At 42.5% G+C, this 17,014-nt stretch overlaps 2 protein-coding genes across 2 annotated transcripts; one reads left to right on the top strand and one right to left on the bottom strand.

Annotated features, from left to right (window-relative positions):
* Positions 1-507: 507 nt before the first annotated feature.
* Positions 508-3,711, top strand: tmem88a (transmembrane protein 88 a). The gene is made up of 3 exons (XM_030101829.1): positions 508-922; positions 1,864-2,184; positions 3,412-3,711. The coding sequence occupies exons 2-3, from the start codon at positions 1,876-1,878 to the stop codon at positions 3,694-3,696; spliced, it is 594 nt and encodes a 197-aa protein (XP_029957689.1). The 5' UTR covers positions 508-922; positions 1,864-1,875; the 3' UTR covers positions 3,697-3,711.
* Positions 3,712-4,831: 1,120 nt separating this feature from the next.
* Positions 4,832-12,151, bottom strand: pcolcea (procollagen C-endopeptidase enhancer a). Its single transcript, XM_030101826.1, has 9 exons — positions 11,986-12,151; positions 9,208-9,316; positions 8,869-9,127; positions 6,314-6,438; positions 6,073-6,209; positions 5,669-5,991; positions 5,477-5,554; positions 5,232-5,402; positions 4,832-5,152 (listed from the first exon to the last, which is right to left on the bottom strand). Exons 1-9 carry the CDS (start codon positions 12,069-12,071, stop codon positions 5,022-5,024), a joined length of 1,419 nt encoding a protein of 472 aa, XP_029957686.1. The 5' UTR covers positions 12,072-12,151; the 3' UTR covers positions 4,832-5,021.
* Between the last annotated feature and the right edge of the window lie 4,863 nt (positions 12,152-17,014).

Below are 17,014 nucleotides of genomic sequence, written 5' to 3'. Positions count from 1 at the left end.
CGTCCTTAGGGAAAAATATCAAACACGTTAGGCTACATATCATATAAAATACTCCCCATAGTAATCTGAGTATTTGGTTTTGCTGCTTCAGTAGTGATGTTTCATATCTGCATCTTATGCAACACTTTCAGAAGCTTGATATTGCTCTTATTTGCAGCTTTTTTTTTAATCTCCTGGCATGAAAATCTACGTAAAACATGAAATCACTTGAGTTGTTTAGAATTTTGAAACGTGCCTTATCTGTTTCTGACACTGAGTAGAGAAGGTGCTCAGCCTGAGTGTAAAGAGTTGTGTTTTGGGCAGCATACCCTTACTCCTCTAATCTATCAAAATAAACACACTCTCTCTTTCTCTCTCTCTCTCTCTCTCTCTCTCTCTCTCTCTCTCTCTCTCTCTGGTTCCAGGGGGGGTTATCAGAGAAACCCATTCCCCCTCTCCTCCCCCACCCTCATCTGCAGGGCAGCCTTTAACAGAGTCCAGCCTGCTTTTTTTCTGAGCATTCACACTCCGGGCAACACAGGATACAGGCTCTCCCTCTCAATCATATCTCGAACTGGAGTCGCAGTGAGGAAACAGCATGTCAGGGAAGGAAGCGCTGAAGCCAGTGGGAAAGAACAGTTTGCCCCAAGCTTTTTTCTGACCAGCTCCTTGGTCTGGTCTGAGGAGCAAGATTAGATTTGCCAGAACCGGAGAGTTTACCTTTTTTTTTTTTTTTTTTTTCCTTTTTTTGTAATTGGGGAAATAGGTCAAAACAGAAAAGGGGCTTCCAGTCAAGCAGTAGAAACTGAACCTGCACTTGGATACCAACCACCATCATAATCTGGATTGGCATACATAGGAGAACCACATCAGGAGGAAACTCTCCAGATTCTCTTCATCTGCTGCCACTGTCCAACTGCAGGAGAGAGAGGGTTACCACACGGTGAGTATAACCCAGTCTTATCTAGTTAAAATCCTAAAAAAGGAGTCCTGACTTCACCAGGAAATGTTAAAAAAAAAAAAAAAACAGCTTTAAGCTGAAACTGTATACTCTTTATTTTAAACTGGATTTTGTGGATGATATCATCCAGACTTACTATGACAAAATGCAAAAAGTATCCAAAAAAAAATCTTTCCCTGGATTTTCAGGTATTATTAGAAATATTCAAAGATTCATAAATGAGATGAAAGTGCTTGATTTCACTGAGAGGATCACAGAATAGATCTAAAACCATCAAAGCAGTCTGTTTTCTTCCTTTTGTTTGTATGTTGTTGATGAATGAATCAGTAGACTTCATGAACCATCTGAACCATGGGAGCAACAGGAGTTCAGTGAACAGTGGAAAAAGCGTGCAGTGTTCCTCCCGGTCACACGCCAGCAGACTCACACCCTCACCGACTGAGGGAAACAGTACAGCCGTCGCTTATTATTCTTACTTTGTCACATGGAAGCAGGTTTCCTATGGCAACGGTGGGGTGAAATGAAATAGAAACCCACGTCTGGCATTTGTTCTTTGAAAAAGTGAAAGTCACAAAGTGTTCTGCCACTTGATGGGTGATTTTTCAGGGTTTTCCAGCAGCTCCTGCCTCATTGTTCTTTCTTGTGGTTATCCTGGAGCTGGGAGGCGGAGTCAGTGGAGCCCATTTCCTCCCACTCAGAGATTATCTGTGTTGACTTTCCACACCTTTCAGCACATTATTTAGGGATCCCATTACTTTAATGGGTGAGAGTTCTTCAGCCATGTTGAACTGAGAAAAATGAGTACAGAGAAGAAAAGAAAAGAACATTTTCCCTAAAAAACTGAACTTTCAGCAACACCAGCAGGATAAAAAAACTTAATTTCTTGGATTCATTATGTCTCTGTTTGTTTTCCCTGCATGTAGTCCACAGAGACAATGAGTCTGTCCAGGAACGGGACTTTGGAGAAGACGATGTCCGAGCACGCGCTCTCTGACGCTCGCTCCCCCTCCAGAGCGACCTCGGGGGTGGTGGTGCCCCCTCCGTACTCCCTGGGAGGCAGCGAGGGCCCGGACACGCCCCTGGAGCTGAGGGGGTCTCTGGACTGCTGGGCCTGCTCCGTCCTGGTCACAGCACAGAACCTGATCATCGCCCTCATCAACGCCCTCGTGGCCAGCGTCGTGTTCGGCACCATCCTGACGCCGGCGCTCACCATGATCACCTTCGGCTTCCTCTGCCACTCCACCGTGAGGCCCTGCCTTTCATTCATGCATTCATTCATTTAGACTTACAGGAGAGAGAACAAGCAGGATGAAGGATCATAGGATTGGTCAGTTAACACTCAGCAACAAACTTACACTTTTTTACTTAATCATCTGAAACTGGAAGAGAACAAATCTATAATTTTCTGAGTCAGTTTCACTAAGGAGCTGATTGTATGTGAAATATTTCCACCTAAACACTAAAATAATAAAAGTTAATGGATTTATTTAAATGTGTTTCTGCATGACGGATACCATGTACTATAAAACAATCACAACAACAGTTCTTAAAAATCCAGTGAACCTTTCCTTGTAACTCAAGCAGAGTGCTAAAGATGGCTGAAATGTAAATAAGCAAAAATTAACTGCAAATTTGCCCTTAAACTCTTATTTATTTATTTTGCTTTGATTTTTTTTAATGGTGCCAGTCTTGGTTTTAAATTCAGGAAAGGAAATGATTCAATAAAGAGAATTTTTGCCCTCTCATAAATTGCATTGATGCATACGAGTAAAAGTAATGTATAATATTTTGTGCTCTTTTACATTAGAAACTGCTGTGAGGCAGAGCGACACAGTTGTGAATTGTTCCCACACATCTAAAACTTCATCTGCTGGAACTTTATACTACCTTTAATTAAACACTCATCATATAAAATTTACTACAACTGTAATCTGTAATTACAGTTCTACTGCAAACTACTCAAATCTATTTATTTAAATATATTTCTGTGCTTTGCAGTACCATATCAGTGGATTCTGACCTAATGACCTTTCATTTTCTCCGATGTCTTGAGTAAATGTGCCAGTTTTTTTTGAAAGGATCCCCTTTCCAAAGCAGCCAGGCGACACATTATTCCAGCGGAGCAGACTGTCATTCAACCTGCTGTTATGACATTCCTCTGCCAATGAAAACCACGGAGCGAGAGAGGGAAAAATGTTTTCCCAGAGATTTGATGCTGTTTTTCAAAGATCTTTCTGGAGCTTAATGTTAATTTTTAGCAGCTGTGGTTGAGCTGCTCCAGTTTCTCAAGAGTCTGGACTTGAGTGAGATTTAGACTGACAACAAAATGAATCCGCATTCTGATACGTTCATTTTCCCCGGAGGTGAAGTGAGTTCATGGGTTTCAGGGTGTGTGTGTGTGTGTCGGGATTGTGCATGCGTGTTTTGTGCTTCATGGTTGCGCAGTGAGTCAAGTTCCTCCTGTTCTCCAGGTGCTGCCCCACGGGACCACCCTGTACTGCTCGGACCTGCTGGACGACGCCGGCTGCGTGGCGCTGCTGGTGGTGGGCTTCCTGCTGTTCACCCCTCTGCTGGTGCTGGCGCTGGCGGCCTACTGCCGCCTGGCCCGCCACCTGCAGCTGGGGATGTGCTTCATCCCCTACAGCAGGGCCGTGTACAAGAACCTGCCGGCCTCGCGGCGGGGGGGCAGGGCGGGGGGCTGCTGCGGCCAGCAGGGGGCGGTGGAGAGGGAGGGCAAGGGGAGCGTCTGGGTGTAGGAGTGAGGAGAGCTGAGGAAGTATGTATATGATTGTGATGTGTAGTGTAGCTCCCTTTTTCTTTTATCTTTTTTTTTTATACAGCGACTTGTCAGTAATTGTAAAAATCCATTTAATGTCCTGATTTTTATTGCCTGTCTGGAAACCAGTATGACTTTTTGTATACAGTTTCAACTTATTGAATGTATTTTGTATCTTTTTACAATAAAGCGTCACTTGATCGGCCACGCTGTGTTTTCTCTGTCAGGCTATCGAGAGACTGTTGTGAAGCATCAGGGGATCAGGGGAATGCCTTTTCCCTGTTGATTTTTTTTTTTTTTTTTTTTTTTTTTACATTATTTGTTAAAAAAAGAGTGGAGACACTATGAATAATTGAAGCATACGATTTTATGATTAAATTGAGTTGAAAGTGTGAAAGAGGGAATCAAAATCATAAAATATGTGCTATTAGTATAAAAACCGTGGCAGATAAAATATGAGGACATCATTTATTTTTCTTTTTTGAAATGCTCAGGCCCAGACAGTGCTGACCACTAAACTGTTTAAATCAACTTCTTGATCATATTTAATGAGTGCAGTCAACAGTACTCCTCAGAAGTAAGGTATGAGAAGCAGCATATTAAAAAAAATTACATTACAACCAGCTGATCAGAGAGAAAGTCAAAATGACAGCAGGATTCAATAATTCACAGTTGGTCACACCATTAGCTGCTGTTGCAGATGTTTAAATAGTTAGTATATGTTTTCTGCAACCTAACAACAGTTTATTAAGCTTTTATTTACTGTTCCTTGTCACTTTTATAAGCTTACCTTAAGAGTTTTTCTTTCTGTCCCATGTGTCAATGGAGTTCGGAATATGTGGCCATTTCCAAACTGATAGTTGATCAGTTGGGTGACATCTGTGGAAGGTTTGGAGTGAGAAGGCTACAGCCCCATGATATGACTTTTCTCAGGGATTGTGTAGCTGTTACAGCCGCTTGCTGTGTGAAATAAGATTCCTAACCCTAACCCTAACACATGAGAGACAAGTCATTTCAGTCTGAGTTTCGATTCAAGACATGACCACTAGATGGTGTCAGAGGCGTCATTCCAATGTTGAAGTCTCACAGTTGAAGTAACAAAACATTCAGTCCGCTTGAAAGAGATATAAAACCTTTATTCATATATAAATTACAAAGATAATGGCTGGTGTTTCTTATAAAAAAAAGGGTGTATAAAACTGCAGTTATGTGTCACTGTGGATTTTTTCTTGGGTGTTTCACATTAGGACGTCTGGATGTGTGATGATATGTGGCCTTCATAGTCTGGAGGGGACGTGTGTGAGGTTAGCAGGGCTGGTTGTTGATATTCATTAATAATTTGTGGTGTGGAGCTTTGTAAAGAGCTGTGAATGCACCGGGGTGCAGGGTACCACGTCCTTCTCCGTCCACTTGGCCCATGATGATGTAGTTTACACCTATTCCAAAGAAAAAATGACCATGAAGGGTTAAACACAGTTGTGTGGAAAAGTAACAGTGAATTCAAAGAGTTCCTACCTCTGCGGAGCAAGGGGCATTTTTTGCACTGCGACACCAGCTTCACCGACATGGTCTCTCCAACCTGTGTGATGGTGAGCGCGCCTGCCTTGTAGGCCTTAATCAGAGACACGCTGATGAGGAGGGTGCCTCGGGGCCCAGGGGACAGGGAGGTCACCTTCCCGGTAATCACTGGACAAAGCAGGACTTGATCAGAACACAGAATCTGACTGGGCAGGACGTGAACCCACAACACACAAGCTCACCAAATTCACTGGCACAGAAACTGGGCTTGATCGTCCCGTCTCTTTTACAGGCCCTGGCACACTCTGGGTTTTGAGCGACTGGAAGCATAAAGAGCGAAAGTTAGAGACTGTACTGCCATCTTCTGTGCACAGACACACACACACACACACACACACACACACACACACACACACACACACACTTTCACCCACCAGGCCTCTTTCCGTTTGTGCCTGTGCCGGTCACTCTGCGGCCCTGGCCGGTGGTTCCCTGCCCGCGGCCTCGAGTGGGCTTGACTCTCGCGGTGGGCACCGGACGAGGCGGCGGCTCATATCTGGTGGTGGGTACGACCGGCTGCGCGGTGGGTTTGACGGCAGGTCTCTGTGAGACGTCTCTGGTGCCGGCTTCTGAGTCGACTGACGTTATCTGGGAGCCACGGGGGACGCTGGTGTAGTGAGCGAGGAATCCGTCCGATGTGACACTGAGGTCAGACACAAACTGGACCAGGAGCACGTTTCCACTGGTAATGATCGGTCTGGAACAGAAGACGGGGAAATAAGAGGAGTACACTAAAAACAGCTTGCTGTGACCTTGCTTTATACTGTCAGTGACTCACTGAGGTGCTACGTCTCCGCAATATCTTCCAATCAGCCTCGAGTCGTCTCTCTCTCCACCGTTATAGAAGACCACGTAGTCAAACCGGCAGTAGGTGTCAGCCTCCAGCACAAACTTATCAAACGTCACTTTGATTACCTAGAGTCCAAACAGAAGCTCCGTCATGGCTTTAGGGGACCGTTTGAGAGAAAGACTCATGGAAAGTAAAGCGTGTAATGTTTGAAGGGAGTTGGTTTACCAACCATATCAGGCTCCACAGTGATAAGCCAAGCACAAGTGGTCCCTGGTGGGTATTTCTTGTCAGGCCAGTTGGGAGTTTTGATCTCTCCCTGGGATTTTGTAATCTTCCCTCCACAGAACTGCTCATCTGAAACATACCACAGACACAGCATGATGCAAAATCAGGAAAATTTTAACTTTTGCAAATGGGATTAGAATCCCTTGCTGATAATATATTACACAGAGATATAAAAAAATGCTTAGTTTTGCTTTCTTCTTCATCTTGTTGGCAGGATCAAATGTTCTAATGAGTTCATTGTGCAAATTCAGTGTCGTAACAGAAAACCTTGGCCTGGAGTCGGCCTCCTTTCACTGTTATCACATCAGCTCTCAGGAAAGAACAAACAAGCAATCTTTTTTTCATTCTTCAGAAACTTTGAAGATTTTTAGGTTGTTTTTTTTTTTTAACAAAACTATGAACCAATTAAATGATGTGTGGGTTAAACAATGTCCTCAGATCAAACCACGGATCATCGTCTGGTTCCTTGTTTTAACACTGAGTCGTATTTTAATGAGACATCTACACATTTAGATGTGCTGAGTTCCACTTTGACATTTCAACGATACACAGTATGTGTGCAAGCTTTGTTGAAAATAGTTTGGTACTTAAGCAATGATTCAGACAAGCGCTTTAGTCTCAAGGACTGCAATGAGAGCCAGAGGTCTGAATGATAAAGCAGCAGAAAGCTGCAGCTGAGAGTTTAAGAGGACTGAAGACAGCTGTCACGGAACAGATAAACATCCTGTGTAAAAACCAACCTGTATTAAAGTAAAGTACACAAAAAACATGGAAATGTGCTGTACACCAAGATCCTGCTGCAGTTATGTAAGTGAGACGACCATTTATGGATGAACTGAACTCTGCACCACTGCATAAACAAAGAGACATCGACAGTCCATGTGAATATCACAAGAACTTTCTATATTTATAGAAAGCAGTGTCAGCATTGCCGTTTACAGTGTGAGTGATTGAGGCGAACATAAGAACCGTCATTATCAAATCTGCCAAGACGGTAGCGCTTGAGGTGAATGTTAGAGATGTGATAAAATGCTGGGTTTTCATGCATCTAAACTGAAGCAAGCTGAAGCAAGTTGTGACCTCTCTTCCTGTTGGGTGTAAACATTATGTCTGTGTAAACTTCAGCAGATGTATCAAGTGATAAATTCCTTGGAACAAGAAAATGTTGTGGAATTTGCAGTGTGGTCAAAAGCTGATTCAATCTGTTCACTTGCTTCAGTCTGCTTGTGCTGCAAAGCTGTGCTCTGACATGTACTGAGATAATGCCCATTTTTTTATCATGGAATAAAATATTTCAAGTCTACTTTTCACCTATGTTGTAAATATTCCTTTTCTAAATAATAATAATAATAATAATAATAATAATAATAATAATAATAATAATAATAACACTTCCACTATTTCAAAAGTCAACTAAATTTCCACAGTATTAAATTCTACGGTATTGTTAAATATAGAAACTTTATAAAGCATTATATTGTCATAAAGCTAAGCTTTTTAGTAGCATAAAAATGTCTGTAGTTCCCACTTAGTTCTTAGAGTGAGGTTTTGGTCATTTTCCAAAAGACAGCTTTGTTGCTCTATATAATTCAGTTTAAATTTAGTGAAACCAGGCAACCTAAATGTAAGGCCTTAAGTTCAGTGAGTTCAGCATTTTGTGGAGTCGTGGTGAATACTCCGCAAAAATTCTTGTGAATGAATAATAAATAACATTGTCACTTAAAATTGAAGGAACACTGAAATAGTGATCATTTATTTGTCTTTTACTGTGGTTTAAGACACTGTAATACAGGATAATTAAAAGCACTGATCAGGGAAACGAAGGACACTTCATTTTAAAGTTGCCTGTGGGTGTTATTGAGGTTGTGCGTTGTTTTTTCTTCTGTTTGTGATCTCGAAAGACAGGATGCAGAGGCGCAGCCAAGGTCAGCAGGTGAGGAAAAGGAAAAGGATAGCGTGTCCTCTGGGGAAAACGGTCCTCATATGCAGGAGATCAAGTGCTTTCACGCAGTCATTGTCCAGACTGCTGCAGTGAGGAGGGAGCGACACTCTCTGTTTACCGGCCGTTCTACTTCCCACTTCCTCACATAAATGCTCATAAACTCTGCTCGTGTCTTAAGGACTATCTCTCTTTGTGATGGAGCGAGGAACTCCACCATCTGGAAGCGACTCAAAGTCGAGCCACCACTCCTCTCGACTGAGTGAAGAGGAGGAGCTGGCTCAGTCCCTGAGGGCCACCCATGAACTGGATCACAGGAATGTCACCCTGGGAGGAGGCTCCGGGGTCAGCCCAGGACTTGCTGCAGACAGATAACAGCTCTTGGTTGATCTTTCAGAGACTTGTGGAGGATCTCTGCTTGTTTGCTCTCTGTCCTGCCACCGTGATTAAGGATTGGTTCAGTGGTTTTTTTTCATGACCTGTTATTTCACTGTATGTTTGTGGATCAGTTCCTTTAACATGACACAACCTCCTCATCACTGCAATATGCAACCACATACCATCGACATAAGGCTTGGCTCCGTTGAAGTAGGCCACGAATCCTCGGTTCTGAGTCTCCCCGTCGGTCACCATCTCCAGCATCATGGTGTTGGTGGTGGAAACGAGGTTCCCGGGCCGGAAAGTTCCACAGAAGCGACCCAGCTTTTGCACCAAGTTGGAGTGGCCGTTGTACACGTCCACGTAGTCGTAGCGACACTGTGAATCAGCCTCCAGATCAAAAACGCGGAAGGAGAGCGTGACCACGTTGCCCTCTGGGACCTGGAAAAGCAGAGAGATTGGATGTGAGTCAGACACTGGAGGACTGACTGGGGAGGGAGTCTGCAGGGGAAATGACTCACGGTGATGCGCCAGGTGCATTTGCTGTTGGGTTTGTAGAAGCTTGGGAAGCCTTCGCTGCCCACAAAGCCTGAATCTGCAACCAGGTCTCCTCCACAGTAGAACACCGGTCTGTAAGAGCAGTGAGGACAATATAAAACCGTATGGGTGGCTGGTGTTGTTATAACTCCACCGTGAGTTTCACAACCTTTTCTGAGTCATCTAAATAAACAGGAGATTTCCTGATCTGACCGTTACACCACAACTTATTAACCATTTTCCTGTACAGACACTCATTTCAGCTTCCAAATTAAAGTCTGCAGTTAAAATCACTGAAGACAAAATAACAGTCCAACCATGATGAAGCCAGAATAAACAGTGAGATGTTTTACAGTGACAGGTCGCTTACTACACTCATCCATTCTGCCATGTTGAATCAAAGTCAATTCAAGGTCTCGCTGGTCGTGAAAAGTCGGTTCCGTTGTTGGAATACGGCATCAAACATGCTGTGTGGTTATTGTTTGGTTACCGTTCAAACATCATAACATTGTGGGTTTGAGGGAAATGTCTTGCAGCTGCTGGTTGGTCAGGTTTACATACCACTCCAAGACATTGGAATTTTGACTCTAAAAGTAGTTAATTACAGTTTATGGTGTCCATATTTTGATTTTCAACAAAAAAACTGGTTTAGCTTTAAGATACCAAAGCCAGAGTAGGCCTTGTATGGATCAAAAATTTAGTATATATAATAAGAGTCAAGGATGAAAATAGATGCTTCTCAACTTGTTACAGGACGTCTGAATCAGTTTGTTTTTGAATAATAACTGTCCAGTTGAAACTTATTGATCTTTTTGTTTCAAATACAATACAAACAATTCATGAAATCAAAATAAAACAACAAATCGACTTCTTTTTTCATATTCGGGTGTCTCACATTGAAAGTGATGGTACCTACACACATGTTGAGTCACGATACACACACAAATATTGTTTAAGTTGATGTTGCACTGTATCAAATCAAATGATGAGAGACCGAAGCTGATATTTCCACTGAAGCGTTTTATTGTTTAGTCCTACTTTCCACCACTAAGTAGCGCTGTGGAAATAGATTGACTCAGATTAAGGTTGATTATGGTTCAGTTATGAGCAAAAAGCTGTTGAACTCCAAAATTTCTTCTCTCACTTTGAAGTTACTTAAGAAAATGTTTTGAAAAATGCCTTTGGATTAACATCTTAATTTTGATGTTATTGGGAAAAACTGTACGCCTGCATTCAAACACAATCTCTTTGGCTTTTTATATTTTCTCTTCTTCGTCTTGACATTGCTGCTGTCATAATTATGACAGTCAGGAGACGTCACCATGCTAGAATTTAGCATTTTATTCCATCTGTCCATTAAGTCCATTCATTCCATTAAGAATACCTCATTATTTGGAGTGGTCACGTTGTGGTCTGCTACGTTTGTTGCAATTTAGGACATGCACTAAACCTCACTGATAGAAAGTCCTAAATCAAAGAGGGATTTCTTAAACGTGTGTGAGATTTAAATAAAGCCTTTTTCTTTCTATCTTTCTTTTTTTCTTTCTTTCTTTCTTTCTTTCTTTCTTTTTCATTATATATCACTAAGTTCATTAAAATCTATGTTATTCTGGCTAACTGAATAATAAGTTTTTCTCATGAATTTCATGGTTTCCACAGTTTACTCAGTATTGATTTTGGGGTTTGAACTCATCAACCCAATCTTACTTCCTCTCTAATGATCTGTCTGTAAGGAAAAGAAAAAAGGTCCCTTTTTTTTACTTTAATTGAGTTTGATGGATTTTCCTCACTTTTAATCTGAGGCGAGCAATATTTCAGTTACATTTAACGCTTCTGAAAACCAAACCAGACGCATTATAATAAAACGGTCAGCACTTGAAGCTGTTGTTATGACACAGATGGTGAACCTCTGGAAATGAACATGAGAGTTTGAAAACTCAGCAATTTTGCACTGGAAGCAGATTTTGCAGCTGACTGAGTGTGTTTCAAACCTCATAGTTGTCGCGTCGTTTGAAGTGATAAATCGTTGCTTTCCAGGCACTCGCTGAACGTCACAACTCATTTCACAGAAGGGACAATTTCCTTTTTCACGCTGTTGCCAGCAGGGATCAATAGGTTCCAATTTTAAAAGTGTGAGCCAGAATGAATATGCCTCACATCATCAAGCATTTTATAACGTGTCTGTGGAGAGTTTTGGCTCATCCACAAAAATTATGATGTTTACACTATTTATGGAGTTTTTACGAGGTTGGCAGCATGTTTGGCATCCTCTGAGGACATAAACAAAATTTAGGACAGGACACACTTGATAGAGTGGAGAGCTCAGACAGCAGGACCCCGGCGAAGTCAGGCGGCTGCTGATTAGAGCCAAAATGAGCAGAGTCGGAGCCAAGTTTCTGTGATTCGACCCCACAGGCAGAACCCAAAGCAATAACATCTGGGGCCACTGCACAGTCAGCTCGCCTTACAGCTTGAGCCAAAAACCAACAGGACAACTCTGTGCCCAATCAAACGCTGAACTGGAAGGAATGCAGTTACAGAGGCAGGAAAGAATTACACAGCAAAGAGTTTTTTCTTCTTCTCTTTTAATCTCGAAGCCTCTGTGAAGTCAAGTAGGGGCTCGTTTTGATTTAATAAGTATAAATTGTAGAAAAAGCACCTTGGTGACTGCAGAATCATTCAAACAAAGAGTAGATTGAATCATTTAAGGACATTTTCTTATCATACAAAAAACACACACACAGGACAAGCCGGAAACTCACCTGGTGAAATTCGTCTGAGCCTTCGTCCATCCCAAACTCAGACACAGGACCAGGCAGAGACCCCACATGCAGCCCGTGTGCATCATGATGCAGGGTGAGAGGGGAGATGGCAACAGGGAGGCAAGAGGTGAAAGACAGAGACAGAGTGGAGGAGGAGGAGGAGGAGGCTGTTTTCATGGGCTGGGCGGGGACAGGGAACGATTGGGGAGGAATGACGGAGGAGGAGGAGGGGTGGGGAAGGGCTCCAGGATGGATAAAGAGACGGGCAAAGATGCTGAGAGGACAACCGCGGCGGTGAGAAAGAGCCGTGAGGGGGGATGACGTGTACGGGGAGGGAGGAAGGACGGGGCTTTAATTACAGCCAGATGTTTTCGCTGGAATAACCCCTGGTTCAGTCCAACATGGGGGACATCGAGGAAAAACAGGGTCAGAATCTAGAAAAGTCTAGAAGCAACCGGTCTTCTCTCACAGCAGGGGTCTTTAAATGCTTCAAACTGCAGGTAAAAACAAGCCTGGAGTTTTCCGTTGAAGAACTTTACCTCCATCACTGTCCAGCTCGTGTCTGACTACTCATCATGTCCACACAAGTGGAGGCAGAGCCCGACTCATCACGACGGGCCGTAAATCCTCACATTCCACAGCAGGCCAGACAGAAGACCTTCAATTTACTAAACATACCTTTTACTAATACAATCATTAACTTTAACTGTAGCAGTAGCAAAATGACACTCAAGTGCAGAACCTCATGAGTCTCTTTCCCCCTGGATTATATTTCCCCAAACCCCAGGAGCTCCTTTGGCTCCATGACATCCAGATTGAGTCTGCGTGCCCCCGCAGTCCACAAGAATAACAGTGGAGATGGGGGAGTTTTCCCTTACTGTTAAGTCTGGCTGATGAGCCAACCCTCTGGCCTACATTACTGAGGCCTGTGGAGTAGATGCAGCTTTCAGTAATGTTTCTGCAGCCTACGAACGTTAAACGCCTCCATCAAAGCATCGAGCAAGCAGCACAGACAGCCTATAAAACTACTGAAGGGGGTTGTGCTTCCTGCTGCATGTTGCACACTCAGTCATTTTGTGTTTTTTTTTTTACAGTGTGTTGTGATGGGATGGACTTTCGCTGCTCGGTTTAGGATTTCCTGACAGCTCCGGCGCTCATGTGGAGACGCAGCATGTTCCGTCGTGTTTGTGTTAACGTAGACTCTCCGATAAGAATCAAGAACGCTCGGACGCGCCGGAGTCTGTGCAGCCGACACCGCCGCGCGTGACCTTTGCACCTCTGCAGAAATCCAAACCGAGCGAGTGGGTTTCTGCAATAACTCCTGACGAAGCCCTCGAGCTGGACCCGCATTCCTTCTGGGGAGAGTCAAAGGGGAGTAGCAGCGGGGGAGTGGATGACTGACGAGAAGGCAATGAGCGAGGGAGGAGAGGAGGGGCGGACAGAATGAGAAGAAGTGGGAAAACAAACTTAAAGCGATCTGACAGAAATTCAGTCTTAACAGAGTCTTTGAATGCACCACGGAGTCAGGTCACACTCCGGCCAGAGCGCCAGTGCTGTTACTCCTCACACTCCCGGTGCTGATCACTCTTCTCTCACTCCAAAGACACAGTACACTTAAACAAAACTTTCATGAATCCATCTGAAAATGCCTCTCTGGTGAATTCATAACAGTTGTAGAATCATCTGGTCTTTGTAAACGTGGATCCTCTCAGATTTACTCTCTGGTTTAAAAAAAAAAAGATCAGTCATCCAGTCATGCAGAGCAGAAGTCCCAATTTTATATGATCTCTACTATAAGTGGATACACATGCGCAGAGGTGAAGTGATAAAAGAGGAAAACCAACCAAGCATGTTAGCTGTTTCTCCACTTATTGGATTTATGTGTAAGCCCCCAAAAGCTCAGACCATCTAATTTTGTATTCATAGGATTTTACACTCAAGTGAAAACTCACAGTGAGGAATTCTGCTTCTTTTATGGCAGCGGCTCATGAAACACATCATCATTTGTCATTCGGTCCAAGACAAAGTAAGGCCAATATCGCAGCTCTCAAACAGTCAATGTCTTTCGCAGTGGAAGCAGTAATAAAGTCGCTGTTATTTCTCAAGCGGTTCTTGCAAGTATGCTGTATGATTTCCAATGAAAATGAAAAACTCAGTGGAAATTTGAAACATCTCTGCTGGACCTTTGTTTGTTAATCCAATGTCCAGAAAAATATGGTGGAAGTGATGGAATGCTCAGCAGAAGGCTTAAAGCAAAGGAATGTGTGTGTGTTTTTTTTTTTTTTTTCAAATTTCATGAAAGACTAGGGAATTTAACTGATTATACTGAAAGTCAAACATTTGCACCATCACATCTTTATAATAGATTGAGTTATGATACAACTTTATAATATCATGTACATGTAATCTACATCTATCAGCAATCAATCCTCTAATGCTTCATCCAGCTTCATGTCTCAGCTTTTCCAGCTGATGGAGAGTCTCTTAATCTCTCACAAAGACGTGTTGAACTCTGGAGGAAACCTGGAGAAAACTTCATAAACTGGGAGAACATGCAAACTTCACACAGAAAGGCCCCCGAGGCCACTCAGACTGTGAAGTGAGAGTCTGTGAAGTGAGAGTCTTGACGCCAATACTAACCCTAAAACAAGTTTATTATGAAATGAAGTGAAATTTAAAACACTTTTTTTCTTGGCCTTGTTCCTAAAACTCCACCGAGAGCCTGTAATCAATGAAACTCTGGTTTGCATCAGTCCGCAATAAGATATTAGTTTAGACATAAGTTGTTTTTGACTTGAAAACTCATTTTCATTAAGGTTTGATGGAATCCACTCTTTTTTAAGTCATTTTTTGTAATGTGAGGAAGACTTCTCATGGTGGTTGTGTAACAGGAGAGTGTAACTCGAACTTGAGTTGTGATAGTGACATCTGGTGGAGAAATGTTGAAATTGCATCATCTTGACTTGGAACTTTCCCAGAACCAGGAGAATTTTATATAATACCAGAGATCAATTTGTCAGCGTTAAGAGCTCCACTGGTTGGACTTTCCTCGTGTTTAAAAGCAGAGTAGAGTTATGTTCTGTCCTGCTTTGCAGAAAGTGATTTGGTCTGAAGCTGCAGTCACTCAAACTGTTTCATGCTGACAGAGCAAGTGACAACTGGAGAGAACCGCTGCAGAGTGTCAGCTGTTCTTCACATGGCAGCTCGGTACTCATGTGCAAAACTGGCTCTTACTTTTGGAGTGCGTCAACCTTCCGAAACGAGATCAGTGACGCTTACTGGGAATTTATGCTTGATAAATGAAAAGAATGGGACGACAGGAATTAAAACATGGTGACAGAGAAGCCAAGAGATGTGTGTTCAGATTTGAGATTTTTATCTAAATTCAAAATGTGTTCCTACAAAGGCCTGGAGACGTAATTTTATCTCTCTGCTGCTGAAAGATCTGTGTCCGGATGGAAAACTTGTTTTATAAAACTGCCATGTCCAGTTTGAACCTCTCAAGGATGCAGTCTTTTCTGTTTTCACCATTTTCAGGGTCTGTGTTGTCGACTCCAGCTTGATTTCAGACTGACTGACTGCAGTATTTTGCTGTATAACTAAACTAAACAGGACCGAGAATATCTGAAGAAACTTCTTGTTATTGCTGAGGTCAAAATGCATTGATTTTGAGTCCAGTTTTATTGTTAAAATAACAGGGGAAATCTGCAATCAGTATCTGCATTTTTTTCTGTAGTGTTTTGTTTATGAGTTGAAAAAAATCTGAATTATTTCATGAAATTGCTTCATATTATTTTTAATGCTTTAGGTTTCTTTCAAGGCCTAAACAACAATACAACCATAAACATCTGAAACATTTCCATCATTTTTACCATACTTACATGAACTCAAGGGCTTTTTTTTTAATTATATAGTTATTATAATGCTGCTGACTTTATTTATTTATTTTTTTAGTATTCGTAAAGGCATGTGGCAGATGTGTCAAATACGTTTTAGTTCAGGACCCACATACAGACAGCTAAAGCTGTTAGCTTTCATGGCAACATCACTGATGTCTCAGCTCAGGTGTTAATGTTGTGTTGTGTTTGGTGTTGTGTTTGGTGCTCTTATGGAATTAGTTTTGTTTGGTTTGGGGTTTTTTTTTTTAACTATTTTGTCATTCACATTTTTACCATTTAGTTTTTGGTTTGCTGGGCCAGATTGGAGCCTCTTGCAGACCAGTTTGGGCCCACAGGCCTTATGTTTGACATCCCTGGCAGAAGACTTACCGATGTGGGTTGTTAGAGCTGATTTAAGTGCCTTTGTGTGCACTGAACTCCCCAAAAAAAGTTAGATGCACAATATGTTGAAGAAGTTGAGCTGGGGTTCAGGTGCATTTAAGTTTCCATGAGCTTTAACTCCCTGGCTGGTCGTTGGAGGAGGTGGTAAAGAAATGTGATTATGTGATCTGCATTTCAGTTTTTGTTGGGTGTCTATCCTGAAGCAGGCTTCAGAAGCCAAAACTGTGAAGCACAGTGGGATTCAAACCAGCCAACTTTCAGATACAGGCTTGCCTCCCTCACCTCCTGACCACTGGACACTCCATTAATGCCTCACTTCAGATTTGATAAACCTTTTTTCATTTTCACGTAATCCTCTTATGTCTCTAAATCTGGCTCATTACGTGTTTCCATTCATTTGAATGACTGCATGTAGGAGCAGTTTATAACCTCCGTATCGCTGCTTTGGAGCGCATGTGCTTTACGAGCCACGGTTCATTGCCCCTGTGGTTAAGTTTGAAGCCTGCATGCACCATTTCATTCAGTGCTAAACTGCACGCAGTAAAGATTTTACTGATGCGGGTGTGTGTAGTTGCTACTGTTCCTTTCAGCACAGGCCTCTATGTAACAAAGGATTGCGATGTTGTCACCTAGCAAAGCTAAATATCAATGTGTTGGTGCATGCAGCGTTAAATCAACCAAGATATACTGTTAGGTTAAGTTTTTTGAAGGCTCTTATGCTGAAGGCTGCAGAAAACCTGAGTTTTGAG

The sequence above is a fragment of the Salarias fasciatus genome, chromosome 10 (genome assembly GCF_902148845.1).
Source record: "Salarias fasciatus chromosome 10, fSalaFa1.1, whole genome shotgun sequence".
NCBI classification, from domain to species: Eukaryota; Metazoa; Chordata; class Actinopteri; order Blenniiformes; family Blenniidae; genus Salarias; species Salarias fasciatus.
The sequence above is the reverse complement of the archived record's forward strand: the minus strand, read 5'-3'. Positions and strand labels throughout refer to the sequence as shown.